At 29.7% G+C, this 19,322-nt stretch overlaps 1 protein-coding gene across 3 annotated transcripts in view; it reads right to left on the bottom strand.

Annotated features, from left to right (window-relative positions):
• Positions 1–19,322, bottom strand: part of CHES-1-like (Checkpoint suppressor 1-like) — a 64,691-nt gene that overhangs the window by 20,104 nt on the left and 25,265 nt on the right. The window contains exon 1 of one of the 3 annotated variants that reach the window (XM_014237541.3): positions 5,226–6,608. The exons of the other annotated variants lie outside the window; for them this stretch is intronic. Within the exon in view, the coding sequence (XP_014093016.2) occupies positions 5,226–5,308 (83 nt within the window). The 5' untranslated portion in view covers positions 5,309–6,608. Of the gene's footprint in view, positions 1–5,225; positions 6,609–19,322 lie in introns of those variants that run through there. 3 annotated transcript variants of the gene reach the window in all.

The following is a 19,322-nucleotide window of genomic DNA, read 5'->3' as shown; positions in this document are numbered from 1 at the left end:
CTATTTGCAAATTTTTAGCAACCATTTTGTAGGTATAATTAATAATAAGTTTTTTCAATAGCCCAAGTCCCGTACTTCGAAGAAAAATATTTTGATTTCCCACGCTAACTTCGAAAAAACGGAGAACTTACTTTTTTACAACGACTCAATCTCTCGTAAAAAATTTATTTGGTGCAATATCCAAAAACAAATTTCAACGGTAATATGCTATACACCATTGACGTAAGAGGAAAAACTAAAAAATTTATTCCACCCATATTTTTCATGTTTAATTAACTGCTCAGTATAATTAATAAAAATGTTTTTCAATAACGCAAAACCCAAAACCCGAACTTCGAAGACAAATATTTCGATTTCGAAGGTTAACTTAAAAAAAACAGAGAAGTTACTTATTGCACTGTATACACACATACATAAGTACATACGACTAAATTTCTTGAAAAAAAATTTTATGTAGTGCAATAACTAGAAAAAAGTCGTTTTTTTACTTATAGCGTTGTACATAAAGATATGCATATGCATTAAGCGGTTTGAAGTTCAGCAGGAAAAAGTATTCAAGCAAAAAGTTAAGCAAATGAAACCAAATAAATATAATTAAGATACACACTTATGCATGTAGTGTATTAAAGAGCTAATATATGAAATCAGTTCTCGATTATGGGCCTAGCAACAAAAACATACGTATTCACCGGCAACTAACATCATCAGTCGTCAACAACATCAGCCAAACCCACCGGCGCTATAAACGCATATAGGTGTGTGTGTGTGTGTTATGCATTTACATATACCAGTGTGGACATGTGTATGTACAGTGGCAACGAACACGCTGATCGTGTGACATGATCGTTGAAAAACGCTTTGCTAAGCCGTTTTGAGGAAACGACAATGGACTTCGCAGACGTCAAACTTTAGCCCGTGACCAGCACATTTTCCACGAACAGACATACATATACATATATGTATACATAGCGATGAGTTTTATGTAAATGCTTATTAAATATTTGTATATAAATATCAATTGTTGACGGGCGTCGATCTAGTTCAAACAAATACGAAAATAAGCATAAAGCTGCCTGATATTTGTGTTAGCCTAAAGTCACATTTTTGGCATAATTTCATGTTTTTTGTTTTTTTTTACGTTGGGACGCCAAATTTAATTAGGCCAAACACAGGCAGCGATGATGTGTTTTTATCTGCCATTTGCAGCGAGCGATAAAATGTTGCTCATGCTGCTATGGCTGGAAACCTAGTCGTGTATTTGTTGTAAAGTGAGTGGCATTCCTAAACGTTTGGGAATTTTAAATATGCAAATACATACATACATATGTATGTATGTAAGTACATAAGAGCGTGTCGACTAAACGATGGCGTAGCAGTTTAATGAGCAAAGCACTCCAAACCGGCAAAACAGGTGCGCACCATTAATTCAAAGAAAGTCAAAATCAGCAGTGGTATACTCGTACATAATAAATATATATGTAGAACTAAGTAACGGATAAAGAACGCGCACAGATAACAAGTGAAACTTTATCAATAAAGGAGAAGGGAAATCGTTAACTTCGGCGGCACCGAAGCTATAATACCTTCACAACTGCAACTATATGTATAAGTAAATCTGAAAACGTAGCAAACTTGATTTTAATCGGTCAGCTTGTATGGCTGTTATATGCAATTTGTTAAGAGATTGTATCACTGCCTTGGATTATCTAATTTCTACCGAATTTCGTGAAGATAATTCGTCAAATAAAAAAGTTTTCCATACAAGAACTTTATTTTGATCGTGCAGCTTGTATGGCAGCTATATGCTATAGTCGTCCGATCTGAACTATATATTCGAAATCCTGAACTATATATTTGAATCCATGCCAAATTTCGTGAATATATCTCGTCAAATAACAAAGTTTTCCAGAACGAAAATTCTTACTAAAACGTATGACGATATGCAAGTAGAGTTTGTGAAGCTGGGTTGCTCATAAAACCTTGCGCTACTTGTGACTTACAATAAGAAGCTGTTATGCGAAAAGCTTACGTTATACACGTCAGTGCGAATCAAACTTTATCGTACATAGAATACTTATACAATGGAAATTTACATTTCAGCGCTGTTTGACGTCATTCGGAATCGAGTCAACAGTATGGTTACAACATACACTCAAAGAAATACTTTTGAAATTGCAAAAAAGAACAGCAACAAATAATAAAGTTTTGAAGCAAAAAGGAGCAAGAAGTTATGTATTTTATAAAATTTAATAAAAAAAATATTTGATAAAAAAAATTTTATAAAAAAATTTACTAAACAAAAATTTTTTTTTTTTTAATTCATAAAATAAGTTTAACAAAAAAAAAAATATAAAAAAATCAACTGAAAAAATAATTATAGAAATTTCGTGGCTCGTATATGTTAAATAACAAAATCTCAAGCTAATGCAACACTGGCTGTTTTCTTTTACTAACATGTAACAACATAAAAATTCGAAAACTAAAAATTTGCAAAATTTCAAAAATTTAAACAAATATTTTTTTAATAACAAAAATTTAAACAAATATTTTTTTAATAATAACAAAACCTTAAGCAAATGCAACACTGGCTGTTTTCTTTTACTAACATATAACAACATAAAAATTCAAAAATCCAAAAATCTACAAAATTTAGCGAAGTATTTTTTTCAAAAATAAACATAAACTGAATGGTTTTTGTGTATCATAACAAAAGCTTAAACAAATGCAACCCTGGCTGTTTCCTTGTACTACCATATAATAACATAAAAATTCGTAAACTTAAAATTTACAAAAATTTCGAAAATTTAAACCAATCTTTTTTTAATAATAATCATATAACCATTTTCATAACATTAATTTTACACAAATATTTTTCAATAATAAATATAATTTTATTACAAATTATTAGCTTTTGTTAAATCCAACCTTACACAGTTAATTTAAAAAGTGACAACAATTTGAGGAAGCCCATATCCGGTGGGTACTTTAGCACGTATGTGTGTATGTATGTACGTGGGCAAATATTTAAGGTTTAAAAGTCTAATGGGATTTTAACTGGCTATTTGAATGCTTCACTGCACAACAGTAGCGCTGCCATTGGATACATTTATATAAACACAATTACACAAGGTGAAAAAGGAAAAAAATTAAAGTAACAACTTTGCTTAAACGAAAAGAAATATCGACAGTTATCAAGAAAGTATTGAAGAGCTCGTTTAGCATGACACATAAATGATGCAAAAAAAATAATAATAAATAATTGCAAGTATCAGTTTTTGTAAGGCTCAATATTTTATTTAATTTTTTAATATATAAGCGAGAACAAACGCTTTGCAATATAAATACAAATATAAAAAAAACACAAAAAACAAGGTTGCATTATATTATATATCCACTAGGGTGGAGCGAAAAAAATTTTTTTTTATAATCTACAGATTTTTCCCCCAGGCTAAGCAAGAAAAAAAAAATTTTTTTCGCTCCACCCCAATAAACACATAAATAAATATGTAAATACATACATACATATGTATATACAAAAATACAAAAACAAATTGGAAGGACAGGAGCAAGGAGGAAGGACAGCGGCAAGTTTATTCATCTGCTCATTTATATTAACGTTAACTTATAATTGTATTACATATATATGTATGTATGTATGTATGTATGTATGTATGCATGTATGCAAATATACACAAATTCCTTAAATACATATTTATGAGCATAAATATATATATATAATATGTTAAAAAATATATACATTAGTGCGCCTATATAATTGACTTAGACCTAAAAATAGAATTTTTTTATCATATATAGTATATATACAATATAAATAAGCTTGTGGCAATACATATACAAATGTAGTTATATTTACTATATATGTATGCATGTATTGACAATTCAAATCCCATATACGACGACTACAAGAGCTTTAGGTTTTTATGAGATATTAAAAAATAAGCATAACTCAATTCGATAATTATTTTTCATCGAAAATAAAGATGTTCGATTTAGATTAAATTGAAAGTTGAGGAATGCATGGCGATCTGCAATGTTTTGTGCACGAACGATTTAAAATCTTAGATAAAGTAAATATTTCGAAATTATATCCACTTGTGAATTTCGAAAAACCAATTTCTTTGTTTTTAGCCTACCACAATTAGATTTTTGATCAGATAGTTCATTGTATGTAGAATTATATACACTACAGACAGAAAAACATGTCATGATTGAGATTATTTATCATCGAGTTATCTATCACTTGAGCAAATACGTAAAATGCTGTTTCGAGAAAAAAGCGTTTAAAGATAAACTGATTGAACTGAGCGGCAACACTTTACAAGGCTAAACTATCAAAATATGAAAACCAGTTTTTCAAAATTCAAAATTCATACTAGCTGTGTGAACGCCTTCTTTCTCAAAACGCTGTTTTCAGCATCGGCGAGCAAAAATTTTTTCGAAACGACTCGACCGCTCGACTTGAACGTCAGAGCACTGCTAATATATGTTATGTAGGTATGTATATACGAATGTAAGTGATCAGCATGACGAGCTGTATCGACTTGCCAATGTCCGTTTTTCCGTCTGTCTGTCTGCCTGTATATCGGCGAACTAATCCCTCAGATTTTGTGATATCGAGCTGAAATTTTGCACACGTGCTATTAACGCCAAGCAGCTACTCATTTGTCGGCACCAACGTTATCGGTATATCGATTTTCTTGTTTTCATTGAAAACCAAACAGTTGATTGATTTATAATTTTGGGTAAAGTAAACATTTCGAAGTTAAGCACTTAAAAAGTGCATAAATAATAAGTGCATGCCAAACAACAACAAGTGTGCAACACATTATGTGCTTGTCTTGGCCTTAGTATTTAGCAAAAACACAACAAAACTTTGTTTTGAGCTTCTAAAAAGGTGCAAAAAAATCATTCATAAGCAATACACATCTCGAACAATGTCACTAATTCAAAAATATTGCCTTTGTAAAGAATACGACACAATAGATACAGAAAAATCATCATACACAACAATAAAGAATACTATAGCAAAAAAATTTTAATAACAAATAACAGTCACAAATGCAACAAAGTAAAAGTAACAAAAGTAAAGGATTGTACGTAGTATATGTATATACATACATACATACGAGCATGTATGTATATATATTGACGTTTGTTTGCGCTTCTAAAGTTCTAATAATTTTTATAAGCAATAAGTAACGTACTTTTTTGTTAGATCGGCCATTTTGTAGACGCCACTGCCGCTGCCCGTAGCCGCGTTTAAGTTCTGTATTTGTTGTAATTTCATTTAATTTTTATTTTGACGTTTATTAATTTTTGTCGTCGTTTACGTGTTTTGCGACGCGTTTGTTTGTTTATTTTCTCTACGCTGACTTTTTACTTGCTTCCGTTGCGCTGTTAAGCACTTATTTCGCTTTGTTATTATATTTATTTTATTTTTTTTTTATAAATTTTGTTATACGCTTTATTATTTTAATTTAATTTTTTAACAAAATTTTTATACACTCATCTTCATTTGTATTATTGTAATACAATAACAAAGTTTTGCTGTTGAATTCTTTTTTGCACTTTGCGTGTAAGTATGTATGTGTCTATTTGTATTTGTAGTTGTATATTAACAGAGCAACAACATCAATAACTACGCAAACGTCGTTGAACCAACGAGCTTATAGTATAGTATAGTATTGTATTGAAATGAATTGAATTGTTTTGTATAAGAATGCACTGAGAAAAATTAGACACCAGCTTATCGCGTAAAACGGTGACGATATCGCCGCTCGTGCTTGTACGCAAACAAGCAAATGTAGAAAGCATTTAAAAATGACATACTCTCGTACACGAAGACAAAACGGCGATTTTGTGTGCGGCCCCGAAGTGCGTTGGAAAATCGCAAGCACAGCCAGGAAAGCTGAAGGCTGCAGCCTGCAGGCGTTTGACGGCGACCCACTCACATGCACAACTACATATGTATGTGTGTATATATGTATGTACACACGCCCAGCGCCTCCTCGTTTGCTGACTGAACGACGTATGAGTTGTCACACATGCACATGCGTATGTGTGTGCGTTTTGTTACATATAATAAAGGCCTCCGCGAAAATAAAGAAATTTTTCAGCACTTTTTCTTAGAAAAGATTTGCACTTTTTGCTTTCTTGCAGCGCTTAATTGTAATTTTTCGGCGTGGAATTTGCTAAAAAATGTTGCACTTTATTTTGCAGTAACTTTTCTGTTTCCAATTGGCAAAAGTACAGTGTCGTGAAAAAATATTGCAAATTTTTTACATTAAAACTTATTGCAAGTATTTTGCATTTTTATTGTTTAAGCAATATTTTCTGCACTTGTACGAGCAACACTTTTTACTGCTCAACTATAAGCGGTTTTGAGACTTTTTCACTAAAAATTTCAAATTTAGACGCGACAACAACTGACGCGGCGTTTGCTTGCGTACTGAATGTGTGCGGCTGGGTTAGTCTGGTCGCCAGTGGCTGACAGGCTGGCCAGGTCTGCTCTACAATGCTGGCGCTTTAGCCGACTTCAACGACGACGACGATAGCGCCAACAACACAACGCGTTGCCGTGCCGTGCGATGTGATACGATACCCACTGCCGCCTTGGGAGCGGTGGGGTGATACTGTTGCTGGCATAAAGCACAAAGCAAATTTTGTTTTGTTGACGACGTCGACGTTGACGTTGACGGCGACGCCGCAGTAATAGTAGCTGATGCGCGAGTAACGAATACAGCAAGCAAACGAGAAAAGCACCGAAGAAATGAGGCAATGAAATATATCAAGAACAACAACTCATATTATATATATATATATCTATGCATATTATACATATGTATGAATGTATGTATGTATATATTAAATGTGTGGCGACGCTTTTGATAGTCGCTACAAAATTGTTGCTGTTTTTAAGTTAGATTACGTGTGCGCGTGTGTAAGCGAGTGAAAGAAAGTAAAAAGCGTAATTTTAGCTGCATATGTGTGCTAAGTAACGATAATGTTCATAGTGATGCTATGCTATTTGTTTAAAATTTATAAAAAATAAAAGCTTTAAGCGCAAAATATGTATTGTAGTTGCTGAGTGTATATAGCAGAGAGCAAACAATAGCTGGCAGCAAAAATAAAAGAGACTGCGACTTCGCATGCAAATGCCAACATGCGACCCGGCTATTTGTGTTATTTTTTACTTTTATTCAGTCAAAGCAAGAAAAAAAAGTAAACTTCGGTTGCACCGCAGCTACATATGTGTGTATAATACCTTTCACAAATAAAAAGTTCGCATACAAAAACTTGATTTTGATTTTGCAGTTTGTATTATGCTATAGTGGTTCGATATAAATAATTTGTTAGGAGATTGTAGCGTTGGCTTGGAAAATAATCCAGGCAAAGTTTATGTATATTTGTATACATTCAAAAGGTCTCCGACGTTTCTTTCAGGATGTCACAAATTTTGTGGCAAACTTAATATAACCTGTATAGGGTATGAATAGGTATAGTAAGTGTAGTGAAATGCCGAGCATAACAGAAAAAAGTACACAAATACACCGTAGCAACTTTTTAAGTGTGCAAATGCGCCGAGAGTGAAAGAGAGTCGCAGAAAAGTAATGCAGTAAGAGTGTTAAGTACAAAAACGCAAGAGCGTATTGAATACGAAAACAAAAAAATGCAATAAAGAAGAGCAGCGCTTTGACTTCGTGCTTTATACGCTCCAATTCGTTAGAAAAATAAATAAATTGGCGGCTTATTATTAACGATGACACACATACACACACACGCGGAACGTACACATGTATGAGTAAGAGCAAATACTAACAGAGTTGGAAATATTCGTAAAATGGTAAAAGCAACGGTATTTTATAAAGTATAATAACCAAAAACGTTTTGCTGACTCACTAGCATAGTCGGTCATACCCAATAATAAAGAGCAGAAAAATGTTTAACCCGGCAAAATATTAAACAAAAGATTTTCTAACCATTCACTGCCTTAACACACACATATACACATACGCTACAAAACCAGCAAATGTGAATCAACAGCTATAAACAAATATAGTGTGAGGCATAAACAAGAGTTTGCAAGCTTTTTGTGTGAGTGTGTGTATGAGAATGTAGGTATGCGTAGCTCCACGCTCTCACCAACACATAAGCGCACAATACGTAGGCTTGCAAATTTTTGCATTGCATACAACAACAAATATGTCAACAACATTGGAAAGCTTGCGCTCAAATAATGCTAACAAGTTGAACAAAAATGACAATATGAGCATGAGCAACAAAAACAAATACTACCACAAGCGCACGTACAATATAATAATGAAAGCAACAACAACGACAACGTTTGATCGCAATATAAACGAGGTATTTTCGCTGTAAACTAATAGCACACACGAATTAGATTTGTTGCAATAGTGCGACGCGACGCCAAATAGGCGCATAACAAAAGCAAATAAGCGACAAACGGCGGTATCAGTAAAAATACAAATAATACAACAAAATTGCTTATGTTCTTAGGTACATATGCGTTGATTAAAATGTACATACATATGTGTTTAAATGAAGAATTCAACAAAATAAAGCAAAAATTATGCGCAGTAAATGAAATCGTATTATCATATTATAAATCAAAAAAAAAAAAAATTTATGGAATAAAAAAATAAAAAAAAAAATATAAAAAAAATATATAAAAAAAAAATGTAAAAAAATACATCAAAAAAAAATGTAAAAAAATATATACTGAAAAAATATATTTAAAAAAAAGTTGAAAAATAATAATAAAAAAAAGTTGAAAAATAATAATAAAAAAAGTTAAAAAATATAAAAAAAAGTTGAAAAAAAATATAAAAACAAATAAAAAAAGTTGAAAAAAAAAATATAAAAAAACAAATAAAAAAAAGTTGAAAAAAAAAATATAAAAAAAATTTAAAAAAGGCTGCAAAAAATTATAATAAATTTAAAAATAATTTTTTTAATGTTTTTTTTTAACCTATGCTTTAAAAAAAAACAATTATTATTTTTAAGTTTTTAGTCAATGCTCAAACAATTAATATACAATTAAAATTTTTTTTTATTAATTATGTGCATATATAAAAATTTGTTTAAGTTATTTTTAAGTTTATTTTAATACAAGTTTTTTTAATAGAACAAAGCACAGAATTAAAAAATAATTAAACAAATAGTTTTTAAGTTTAGTTTAATTTTTTTATATTTCTTTAACTTTTTTAATTTTTTATTTTTAAATTTTTAAACTTTTTTTAGTTTTATACACTTTTTTAAATTAAAATATGCATTTTATATTATAATATTCTTTCCTATAGAAAAAAAAATATTTTTAAATTTATTTTAACTTTTTTATTGATTTTTGTATTTTATTTTTAAATTTTTTTTTTTTGAAATTGATTAATCCTTTATTAATTTAACCTTTTTTTTATTATTAATTTAAAATCATAAATAATAATAAAATTTCGATTTCTTTTGAAATTATACATATTTTTTTATTTGTACTTTTTCACACCCGAAACCAACGCAAATTGATCTTTTCACCTCACATAAAAATATTCCATAAACTATTTTTCTTATATATATAACATTGTTTTGGAAAAAAACAACGCTTTATGCGAGTATTTCAAAATTTTCCCAACTATTGCTATAGCTATCGCAGGTAATTCATAATGCATTATAAAATCAAAGCACATGCTTTTGTTTATTTCGATGTTGGTTGTACAATTGCCATTTCAACTAACAACAATTTCACCATTTATCACATTTTTGCCTAGTGCCACCACCAGTCTGACGTTACGCTTTCCGCTAACCGCAGCCAAACACGTCAATGTCACACAAATAAAGATTTGATCAGCGGACAAGCAGCAGTCAACGGGCAAGCGAGAGATCATTCGGTGATGGTATGATGATGCGTGAATACAAATACAAAAAGCAATTATTAAATGAGTTAATTTTTTTGAATTAATTTTAATTTATTGCAAAGCAATTAATCAAATACATACATATGTATGTATGCAAGCACATATGAGTATATGAGTATATGAGTACATATGCGTGAGTGTTTGTGTGCAGTCTTGCTGGAAAAGTAGGTCAGACTTATAGACAAAAGGCATTTCAATATTTTATAGACGCTTAGAAAAAAGCACCAGCAACAAATTAAATATAACTGAAATTTGCTGATAAGACAAAGAAGTAAACAAATGTATGTAGTATTATAACAGATTTTAATGTACACACATAATACATATTATGCATGTACAGATGTGTTGGTGCACTGTTGACACACGCCTACATATACACAGCTGCATGACATGTCAAAAATACAGCGAGTGCAATGTCGGCGCCCGACCAAGTTACGTATACGCTCTGTATGGCTAGCAGTGTACAGTGACACACACTTACATAAGAGCATTTCTGACAGTTGGTTGACAGTGCGGCGGCGGCGACGGCTGCTGGAATCTGCTGCAGCTGCTGTTGGCTGCACATTATTTAGTAATTATTGTTATTATTTTTTTTTTGCATTCCATTTTCGCAGGTATCTGTAGCCTGCATTGACGGCACAGTCTGTGGCTAAAAATAGTCATATCGCAGTTAAGTTAGTCATCCAGCGCTTCAAGCATATACACACGCACGCAGCAATGAGCAAAGTGTAGGAGAAATAACAAAAATTTGAATTTTTGTGTTTGCGCAAATTTCAGTTTTGTATATGGTACATACCATACATACATTTAGTATATGCTAGTATAATATAAGATGTATAAAATGTTTAATTTATATTTAAAAATAAAAATAGAATAAAGAAACAGTTGAAAATTTTGCATTATCTTTATGCCAATTTATCATTTGCCAGTAAATGTGATAAATTACATATATAATATACTTTAGGGTGAGCCAAATAAACTAACCTATCGCAGTTATGGGCTAAAATTAACCTATATCCATAGAATAAAATATCCCAAGCATGATTTTCGGCTAAATTTTCAAAGGTGTCGTTGCATTAAAAATGTCACATTTATATAATACGTAAAAAAGATTTTTTCATTAAAAATACCATAACTTGTTTGTATCGTTTATCTTGTTGTAACATTTTCCAAAAAAACTACTTTACTACTTCTTTTTTTTTTAAAAGCTTTGAAAAGTGAGAAATAAAAAAATTAAGTATGCTGTTTGGACGCAGTATTATAGTATTAATTTAAAAAACAATAATTTAGAACAAATTCGTTAACTTAAATTAATTTAATACATTATCTCGTTCTTCCATGATTTTATCACGTATAATTTCATTGTTCAATCCAGTTATGTGATTGTTCTGATCAATAATTTTACAAATTTGCATTTGCGGGCAACGCTCAAACGTGAAAACATTTGTATTAAATATTGCGGATAAAGAAATTTGACATGCTTTCTGAAGTACATAAGCATGATGACGGCAAGCGAAATAAAGCAATTTGTTTTTTTCGGCTCACCCTAATGTAAAAGAGATATGATTTTTTTTGTGGAATGTGTGAAAACAGAAAAGTGTATAAAATTATTTTAAAATATTTAAAAATAGATTTTGAAAAATATTTTTAAAAAACTATTTTTGAAAAATTATTTTTGAAATTTTGAAATATTTTAGATGCACAATTACTACAGGCAAGCCATTCACGATAATGATTTTTTGTAGCATTTCAATTAAAAAATATAAATATTCAATTCAAATTTTTTATATTTGTTATTTTTGTATGTAAATCATACACGTTTATTGGAAATATAATCGGTAAAATTAAAAGCAAAAAAAAAAATGCAAATTTCAGAAATAAACATATCAGAAATAAGAAATAAATCCAATAACAAAGTAAACTAAAAGTAAATTCTTAATTAATTTAACGCTAATTACTTTTTAAACACTTCTAATACATTTCATTCAGCTAAAATCATGTCATATAAATCAATATGCCGTACACCCTTTCATATGTATATTCATCATTTATTCGACTTTCGATAACTAATTTTATTTATCAATCAATCATAATACCGCTGCGCTGTTAACTGTTACCTTTCGTGACTAGAGCTCGTTAAAGCATTATTTGTGTTTATTATTTTTGGGCAAAAAAATCAGCAAAACACTATACATATGTACATACATATATATGTTTGCAATTATGTCAATTAAATTTTTTAAAGCATTTTTGTTAGATATATTTGTTAATGTTAGAAACAAATGTTTCTATACTAAATAACATTTTCACTGCAATTGGTGCTGTGCAGTGAAAATGGCGCACTACAACAATGTTGTTGACAGTGTACGAGTATATGGTGTGACATTGAGTGGACATGCAGTGAAGCTATGCACAACAGTTAACAGTTCGTTGATAAGTTGATTCAATGTATGTATGTATGTGTATGTATGTATGTACATATGTATATGTATGTATTTACAAACTATATAAGCATTTTTTATGCTTAATTATGCAGCTTTATTGTGGGAGATGTAGCAAAACTTAACAAGTTTTAAGCAGTGGAAAAATGTAGAAATTATCTATATAAATACAAGAACAAAAAATTCTATATGCTAAAGTGGAAAATATGTTCAGTGATTATAGCGCATCCTTGAAATATAATCTATGCCAAATTTCGTGAAGTTATCTTATCAAATATACAAGTTTGCATACAAGAACTTGATTTGTATCGATAAATTTGTATGGCAGCCATATGCTATAGTAGTCCGATCTGAACAATATGTTGATTGTATGATTGTAGCGTTGCCTTGGAAAATTATGCATGCCAAATTTGGTGAAGATACATATGAAAAAATAAATAAAAAAGTTTTCATACAAGAATTTGATTTTGCTAGGTCAGTTTGTATGGCAGCTTCATAACATATTATATATGCTAAAGCTAAATCGACTTAGCTCGTTACTCTGTTCGTTTATATTTATATAGCGTCTTTTACGTTTCATTCTGGGTATTACAAACTTTGTGGCAAACTTCATATACGCTGTTCAGGGAATAAAAATAATTACGAAACTTTTTATGTTTACTGCTAAACCGCATTTCGCATAGGAAAAGGTAGCTTAACAACAAGAAAGCAGTCAAAGATAACAAATATCGATAGCATATTAGTTTTGCCGCACTGACATAACGATTAGTAGTAAAGTAGTAGGAAGTAAGTGTTTCTAATTGTACAACACTAATACATATGTATGTAGATAAGTAATGATAGTGAGTATATAGAACATTAACTGTGTGTAGTTTGTAAGTATGCCTGTTATATTTAGCAGCACAGCTCGACTGACACTACAAACGCTTTAGTTTGTTGGTTAAACATGCACACATACATACAGACATATGTATGTACAAATGTATGTAAATAGATTGCAAATAGTCGCGAAAAAATCACATGAGACTCGTGACTATTATAAATACACATAATGGCATTTGTACAACACATATGCTCAGTACGAATGCAAGCCGAGCACTCATGTGCCGCACCACGAGACTTCCAATATTTTTTGCCTTTGCCGTTGCAATTGTTGTTGCGTTGCAATTTGGTTTATTTTTATGCCAAAAAAATTTGAATCAACTCAATACAATACCTCAAATACATTGGGTTAATAGCCAACGAGGTAAAAGTGAATAGAAATTTCGTTAGTTTGGGTGAAGCAAAGGGAGAGAAAGGGATGCAACAAAACGAATACCAAACAAGCGAAGGCGTCAACTGTTGGCCAACGATCAGCAGCGGCATAAATGACAGAACACGGTGATGAGATGTGGCGATACAAGTTGTTGTCGTTGCTGTTGTTGGCACATTTTCCTAGCCACATACATACATACATACATGTGTAGACGATACACATACATGTGTATGTATGGATACCGTTTGCTTGGTGGCGTAAGAATTGTACGGAAAAATGTGGAAAAGAAGCAAATAAGACATGGCTTAGCAACTGCAAATGCTACAACACAGTGTCACAGTTGCGCACACATATGTACATGTATAGATATGTATGTAAATGTTGCTAATAATAGCCAGCTGTGTTGCAAGCAACAGACTTTGTTGAAATGTAGAAGAAATCAATAATAACTCAATGCAACGACACAATTGAGTTGCTGTCGTGGGGTAAAGCAACAGAGAGAAATGAGTGTAAGTAAGTAATCAGCGTCACGTAAGAGACGCTGACAGACAAAGAAAGTGTAGCAGATTTGTATATGCTACACTTAGCGTATATTTATCGACATATGTACATACAAAGAAGCTGACCGAACGACCGCGCAGTGGTGCAGTAGCCAACCGCATGTGGTATACTAAGTTTAATGTACAATATGTATATGGAGGTAGAGGACTACAGCAGGGGGTGCAGCTGAACTTTGATTTTTAGTAATAGTGAAAACTAGCGACCCACGCTCCCAGCAGCTAAACAGCAACAGCTGTAGCAAAAGTTGTGCCAAACTTATACAAAATTTCAGCTTTTATTAAGAATGTAACGCAATTTTGGCGGCAAACTCACTGTTACTGTCACTGTGGTCATTGGCTAGAGTATTAGCAAATATGCTGAAGGGGTGGTGGAGAAAAATCAGTTAGAAGCGAATTGGTTTGTCGCTAGCGCTACTCAAACTGATTTAATGCAACTATTAGGGGTGTTCTAATACCGCAAGAACATACCTTTGTGTAAAATGGTGCAAAAAAAAAACGTGAAGAGCAAGTGAGATTAAGCTAAAAGTAAATTATTTAAATAATTTTACACAATAATTTATATAAATTTCCAATATTTGAGGCGCACACCTGGTATGCAATTTTGAATAAAAAATATATTTTTTATTTTTTCATATTTCGTTAGTCTACTCGTATATCTTTAAAAATGACGTGCCAAAATTTTTAATGAATATTTCAAATATTTTTTTACAAGTAGTTACAGACTTCTAAAGTGTAGCCGCTCAGTGCCAATTAGCTCAGTTTATCTTTAAACGCGTTTTTCTGAAAATTTAATTTTTCAATTTTCATTTTCTAAAGAGATTATTTTTAGGTCCTATACACGGAGCAGAACCATTTTTTTCGCAAAATATTTTTTTTTTTTTGTGTATTCTTAATATATTAAAATAGCCTTAAAATTTTTTTACAAAATATTTTTTTTTGTGTATTCCTCATATATTAAAATACCCTTAATATTTTTAAAAATATCCTAAAAATTTTTAAACAATTATTTAATACCCAAAAAGTCGCCTTTTTTAGGCTGCCACATTAGGTCTACCCTAAATATCTAGCTGAAGTCAAAAATTTTCTAATAGCAAAAATACATTGCAGTGTCATCCGCTTAACTGTTAACGTCAGTTTGACAGCAAACCAAAAAAAGCACCGTAACTGCGACGTGAACTGCCAAAAATGAAAATCTCTTTACATTAACCTAGGCTACAAATATAACCGAGTAACCGGTACAAATTGGCTATGCTTTTCATTTTTTTTTTTTTGTGCGAAACAAGTTCAAGGAAGTTCATGCCAATTTTTATACAAACTTAAAAATAACAAAAGTACTTGAATGCAAATTAAAGCCAACAGCAGACAAAGGTGCGAGAGGCACACTATGTAACAATGTTGTCATTAAGTGCAATGCATTTGTCTAATTGTGTACATACATATGTATGTATGCTTGTGTATATTATTGCTTTTCATTTTAACTAATAGAGTTGCTGTTTTATGCTTCGTGCAGCTGTTGTTGGCGTCTTAGAAGAGCGCAGTATTCTTAAAACAGCAGGCGGCAGCAATGTGTTGCCAACAATAAAACGGCAGACAGGGTTGCTATGCTAGCGATAGATGCATGTCGACAAATGTGTGTGTGTGCTTTCTAGTGCTTAGTTAAAATTTTTCTTTTAATTAAGGCTATAAATAACAGCAAAATGCTTTTTGTTCTGTTAGAAAATTTTCAAACTGTTTTTGTCTTACACAAATAATTGAGCATCAAGTTTGATTTTGTTTAAAATGCATATGGTACATGTATAAGAGAATGGCAGAAACCAGAAAGTAGGTAGAAATGATTTTAAAAAAATACAAAATTTAAATTTTTTACCACTTAGTTACACAGATATTGATGTTTCTAATATTTAACAAATTATATTCATGCATAAACATTTTTTCGCATTTTTGCTACTTGCCTTAAATTAGTAAAAAAAAACTATCGAACAATCGCTCTAATGCTGACACTTTCCACTCCGACCGACACTTAATCACGAGATTTAGGCTGTTGAGTAGATTAGCTCACTAATCCATTAGATTTAGTAAGATTTCGCCATACGAAAATGACGCTAGTAAATCTCGTTACCGAGGAGATTTAAAGCTAGTCTACTCGAAATTTCACATTAAAACCGGAAATTGAGCACATTATCACAGCTGATTTTTAGTCACTAAAATGAGAAAATACTATAAGTATACAAAAAAAAAAAAATGAATACAACTGGCAATCGAAATCAAAAAATGCGTCCCTTATTTCCATTACATGGAAAGTATTTAAAACAAGACGACTTTTATAACAATATACGACATTACAATGTTTTCTTTCAATAAATATTAAATTATGTGAATTTTTTAATGTCAAAAACAGCTGTTTTATAAATCTCGAATGGCAGTGAGGACTGTCTAATAATGCCACGCTACTAGCGTAGTATTTTTGTATTTTAACATGTTGTTCAACAAAAAAAATCATTAGAAATCATTAACAAACCGAATCTTTCTATTTTTAATAAAAAATATGTTTTAAGTCTCACAATTTTTGTACAAGACATTCACTGATATATTCATATATCCATAGTCCATATATTTCAATTGCACTCACCTAAAGAAAAATTTATTTCACAGTTTATATTAATAAATAAGCTCAAAAATTATTTCACATAATAATAGAATGATTCTTTGTAGTAAGAAGTATTCTAAAAGTTTTATATTAAAATGATTTCAAAGCGTTCTTTGAATAGCTTCGGGTTTCTTAATACAGCATCACACTTCCTGGAAATAGAGACTTGAGGTCGTGGCACAGTTGAAATGGTAATCTATTTTACTGACTGTCAGAAATAATTTGAATTGGTTAGTTTTCTTTCAATAACACTTGTTTTCATATCAGTTCTGTGGGTTTTTATGGGGTTGAGGTATTTGATTTCATTTTATATTTATTTTAATCATTTTAATTTTATTTCATTTAACTTTTTTACATTTTTTATTTGTTTTGTAGTTTATTTATTTTAATGTCTTTTCAATTTTTTAGTTTGATTTCATTTATAGTTTAAATTTTTATTTCATTTTATTTAATTTCGTTTTTTTCATTTAATTATATTTGTTTTTTATTTAATTTTAACTTTTTTAATATAATTTAGATTTTTATTTAATTTTTTTGTTAAGTTTTTTTTTTTGTATTAAATTTTTTTTTATTTAATTTAAAATTTTTTAATTTAATTTAAATTTTTTTAATTTAATTTAATTTTTTTTGTAATTAATTTAATTTGTAATTTTTATTTTATTCTTTAAATTTTATTTTTTTATTGCATTTTATATTATTTGTTTATTTGTTGAAATTTTTAATATAATTTAGTTTATTTTTTAAATTTAATTTTTTTTATTTTAATATAATTTTATTAATATTTTATTTTTTTCGTTATTTTTTTTTATTAAAGCTTATCAAAAATCTGTCATCTGACTGAAATAAGCATAAAACCAGAACCTTTTCTTTTTTCTTTTTAAATTTTTCTATGAATTCATTTAATTTATTTAAATAATGTATGCAGAAACATAGATATAAAAAAGAATTGGATTTCGTATTGCAACATTTTGTTTTACTTAATTTTTTTTTTTTTTATTATCTATTTTTTTTTAATTTTTCATTATCTAATTTTTTTTTTAATTTTTCATTATCTAATTTATTTAATTTTATTTTACTTTACATAATTTATGGCAAATTATTACTTTTCAATTTTATTTCATATGATGGATTTAACATTTTTTAGTTCTTCTTAATCTAAATTTAAAAAAAAATTTTTTTTTGCATTTATTTATTTCAAATTATTATTTTTAAATTTTACTTCATCTAAAGTTTTAGAATCTATTTAATTTTAGTTTATCTAATTTTTTTCTTCAATTAATTTATTCCAAAATATTGTTTGATTTTCTACTTTTACTTCTCTTATTTTATTTCAAATAATTAATATTTCATACGAATACTTATTTTTAATATTGATTATATTATTACCATCTTTCAATTTTACTTTATATAATTTATTCGAAAATTATATATATATATTTTTTTTTAATTATTATTTGATTTTTTTTTTAAATTTTAGTTTAGCTAATTTATTTAAAAAAATTTGCTTAATTTACATCTACCGATTTTTTTTGTTTTTATTGCATTTTATCTAATCTATTTCAAATTCTCTTTCTGTTTTACTTCAATTCTTTTTAATAATGATTGTATTATAACAATATTTTAATTTCATTTTAGATAATTTATTCAAAACTATTATTAAATAATTCCAATTTTATCGAATATTTAAAATTTATATGTATGTACATATATACAATTCATTAACAATTAAAAAGTGAGATATTTTTACATTTCATTTTGATTAATTAATTCCAAATTATATTTATTTTTGTCTTCACTTTATCTAATATATTTCAAATTTAATTTTAGCTTTTACTCTGATAAGACTTGCACGCTTCATTCTGATTCAAGGTGAATACATTTCCCCAATTCAGTTCTTATTTACCGCCGAGAAGTAACGAGTATTGCAAAATTAACAACTCGCTGAGACAAAAAAGTTCTCTGTCAACAAATAAACTGCATATTTGTAGTATAGAGAAAATAAACAAACGCAGCAACAAACCAAAAACCTTCGAAATAGTGAAAAAAGCAAATTCGTGTGGAAATAGATAAGATAAGCGGGTAAATGAAATAATAACAGCGGTAGCAGCACTTGAAGCTTGTATAATATAAATATTGTAAGCAAATGGCGACGAAATAAAAGTATTTTGCGTGTAACTTTGAATATATTGAATTAATAAGATGACACGTATAAAATTGAACGGCACAGGTGAGCGAGAGCTGCAGAAGATATACAAACTATAAAACTGACTTGCATGTTGCTGATTCAGAAATAAGGAGAAATTGCATGTGAGGTCACATTTGTTAAAATGCTTTCAATTAATTTTCAAATGATAGGGTGGCGGAAGCGTCACTGTAGAAAAGCGAAAAGCAATTGTTATACAACAATACGGCGAAATAGGAAACGAGGAAGCGAATGAACGACAACGGAAAGGCATTTCTGCACATAAATAC

This window comes from Bactrocera oleae, chromosome 5 (assembly GCF_042242935.1).
Source record: "Bactrocera oleae isolate idBacOlea1 chromosome 5, idBacOlea1, whole genome shotgun sequence".
Taxonomy (NCBI): domain Eukaryota; kingdom Metazoa; phylum Arthropoda; class Insecta; order Diptera; family Tephritidae; genus Bactrocera; species Bactrocera oleae.
The sequence above is the reverse complement of the archived record's forward strand: the minus strand, read 5'-3'. Positions and strand labels throughout refer to the sequence as shown.